This window comes from Buceros rhinoceros, unplaced genomic scaffold, assembly GCF_000710305.1.
Source record: "Buceros rhinoceros silvestris isolate BGI_N320 unplaced genomic scaffold, ASM71030v1 scaffold20499, whole genome shotgun sequence".
NCBI classification, from domain to species: domain Eukaryota; kingdom Metazoa; phylum Chordata; class Aves; order Bucerotiformes; family Bucerotidae; genus Buceros; species Buceros rhinoceros.
In genome coordinates, this window is record NW_010432344.1 from 436 (window position 1) to 3,535 (window position 3,100).

Consider the following 3,100-nt stretch of genomic DNA (forward strand, 5'->3'; position numbering starts at 1 on the left):
CCCACAAGGGCGGCCTCGTCGGAGTCGAAGTGCTGTGGCAGGACAGCGTCTCCAGCTGCACAGGGAGGAGCCGAGCACCTCCTGGGGGAAAGCTCCGAGGAGGCAGCAGCTGAATGCAGCAGCCGGGGATGCTGAAGGCGCTCCGGATAACGACCCCTGGATGCTCCTGAAAGAACAAGAGGAACGTAAGAAATGCGTCATCTGTCAAGACCAAACCAAGACAGTCCTACTTCTACCCTGCAGGCACCTGTGCCTGTGTCAGGAGTGCACGGAGGTCCTCCTGCAGCAGGCCATCTACCAGCGCAACTGCCCGCTGTGCCGCCAGATGATCCTCCAGACTCTCAATGTCTACTTGTGAGCCCAAGGGTTGGGTGCTCGGATCCTTCTCCCAGAAGGTCAAGGGCACCCCTGTCTGCCTCTTGCCGGGAAGAAGAACTTCCCAGGGCTGCTTTGAGCAGCTTCCAAAGAACTGAGGATGGTGCTGAAAGGGCCAAAGGCGGTTGGGGGTGTCCGCTAACCACATTTGCTACGTAACTAGATTGTAGCTCTTGCCTAGCAAGCACAATAACTGATCTCTGCAGCAGGCTGGAAGAGTTACTGGGTTTGTTGTTGACAAGTTTTCTTGTTTCAGGGCTGTTACCTCAAACTTGCAGCAGTCTGAGATCCAAAGCAGAGTGCAGAAAGATGCTCTGGTCTCTCCTAGCCAAAGCTGATGGAAAGGTTTAAGGCTGTGCCCTGCTGGGAATCACGGGCGGGTGCAAGGCAGGGAGGTTCTTTTCCCTGAGGTCTGACCAGATAATTACCTGTTCAGGCTACAGTCAGGCCTGTTTCCTCCTCTCACCACCTAAGTGGGGGAGCTCCCTGGGAAGGGAGAAGTGTGTCACTTTTGCAAGGCCTGAGGAGAGCCACGAGCACACTCAAGCTTTGCTACCAGCGGGCTGAGCCTGTCTCTCAGCTGGAGGAGAGCAAGGTTTCGGGGGTCCTTCAGTATCGGGCTTTGGAGCTTCTTACTCCCCTTGCCAGCACAATGAGGAGCCCGATGCACGCAGGCTTCCCCAGGCCAGCTGAGTGCAGCGTTCAGCGGGGCCGCTCTTTCCACCCATCACCTGTGCAGGACCGGCGAGCACACACCAGCTTACTCCCACGGAGGAGCCGGAGAGAGTCACTCCTCCTGCAGGGCCGGTGGTGCTGCCTGGGGAACCTGCGGGGTGGCTGGCCAGCGCTTGCAGCCCCGGCGGCAGCAGCACACGTCTGAGTCACTGCTCACGAAGCCTCGCTAGAAAATACGCCTTGTCTGCAGGCTCAGGAGTGCCGTGGAAGCGGGGGGTTCATGGCGGTGCTGGCTTGCTGCTTCCCAGGCTGAGGGGATAACAGAGCTGGGGGGAAGGGTCACGCTAAAGTGCGTGGGAGCCCACTGAGATGTTCCAGCTCCAGCCACGAGTTCTGCGTATCTGTGCTGCGGATCTGCAGCCGTGTGCATGGAGCAGTACCAGGACCATGGGTATCTTTGATTAGTCGTTCTGTCTTACTGTCTGTCAGAAATTTAGCTAGGTTTATTTAAAAGCGTCCCCTGAAGTCTAATGAGGGCATCTGATCCTGGCTGTGGAGGCCTGAGATGGCTTATCCCAGCTTAGTCAACCAGCACCATTCCAAGAAACTGCTGGGCTGCAAGACAGCCTTGCACTAAAAAGCTTTTCCTTCCCGGCTGCTTGCCTGAGCTCAGCCACACGCCACAGCCCATTTTGGCTGGAGCCAGACTGAAAAGTCTTGACTCCTGGACTGCAAGCCAAGAGCCTGAGGGTGGCTGGCATGGTCTTCCTTCTTTATTTCCTTGATTAGTGATTTAAGCCAGAACAGAGGCAGCAGAGAGGCCAGACCATGCTGGAAGATGCCTGTGAACGTGACCCTGCTCTAAACCTGACACGTGGCAAGACGCTGTCTTGTTGGAGAGTGGCTTTGTTCTGGGAGACACTGCGGGGGGCTCGCTGCCCCTGCCTTTGCTGGTGGCTGAAGGGACTCCCTGGGCTCCTGAGCCATCGGGGTGGTAAAAGGTCCTGGGCCCAGGGCTGTCAGCTGCTTCCACCCCACTCTGAAGAGATGCAAAGCTCCTTGCTCAAGCGCTGTTCCTCGGTCTCCTTCCTGTGCCTCCCGAGTCGCACCGCCCAGGTTGATGCCTGCTCTCTCCAGCCACCTCCCCTGTGGCTCCAGCCAGCGACACTTGCAGCTGGGTAGCCGAGCTCTTGCCAGAGCTGTGAGCGTGGTCTCACCAGCTGCGTTCCTCAGGGTCCAGCTCATCCCAGGCGCTTGCAGAGATCCTCCTGCAAGAGGAGACAGGGCACTGCACCCTTCCCTGGGTGCCTCTGGAGACAGCCAGCAGTGGGAGCATGCCCATGCTTCTGGCTGCAGGCAGCGATGTTTGGTCGGGACCAGCTTAGGGATCTTGGCGTGCAGTGTTTCCTCCATGAATTACAGGGGGGAAGGACACCTCCCCAGGACTGCAGCTTCTCCTCTCAAACCATTTTTCTATTGTAGACACGCTTATTGTTCTAGGGCCTGTTTATTTGTTGCCTGTTTATAAAAAAAAAAAAAAAAGAGAAAGCTTTGCCTTAAGTTTAACTCTTTGCACTATGGACTAGAAACCGAGCAGATTAAAGTCTCCTTTACCAAAAGCTGCCTGTTGCCTCATTCTTGGGAAGGGTTTTCTCTGGGGAGATGGGGTCCCAGAGGAAGCCCAGCGCTCCGTACCAAGGGGCAGAGCTGGAGGGCCAGCAGCACCAGCCAGCTCAGGTGTACTGGTCTGGGAGCGCAGCCGGGGAGGCAGTGCCGTGCGGGATGCCCTGGAGCCAGGCTGCTGCCCGGGGAATGCCTGGGCCACTGGCGAGCAGATGCATTTGGTGCACAGTGAGTTACTCCCTGGCCACATCTGAGCTCTTGGCAGGTTGCTGCGTGCTTTTAAGCGCCCTCTTCTCCAGCATCCTTGTAAATCATTTGGAGCAGTATCTCGGGACTCTGATGGGCCAAGGCCCCAGGAGTTCTGGCTCACCCTGCCCTGAACTCACCTGCCTGGGCAGGGCTGTGCCAGCACACTAGCTGATGTTCA

General features: G+C 57.3%; 1 protein-coding gene across 1 annotated transcript in view; it reads left to right on the top strand.

The window, feature by feature from the left end:
* The window catches only part of RNF26 (ring finger protein 26), a gene marked incomplete at its 5' end in the record, with an annotated part of 787 nt that extends 429 nt beyond the window's left edge, over window positions 1-358 (top strand). Inside the window, one exon of the mRNA XM_010143756.1 lies at window positions 9-358. Within this exon, the coding sequence (XP_010142058.1) occupies window positions 9-358 (350 nt within the window). The remainder of the gene's footprint in view (window positions 1-8) is intronic.
* Between the last annotated feature and the right edge of the window lie 2,742 nt (window positions 359-3,100).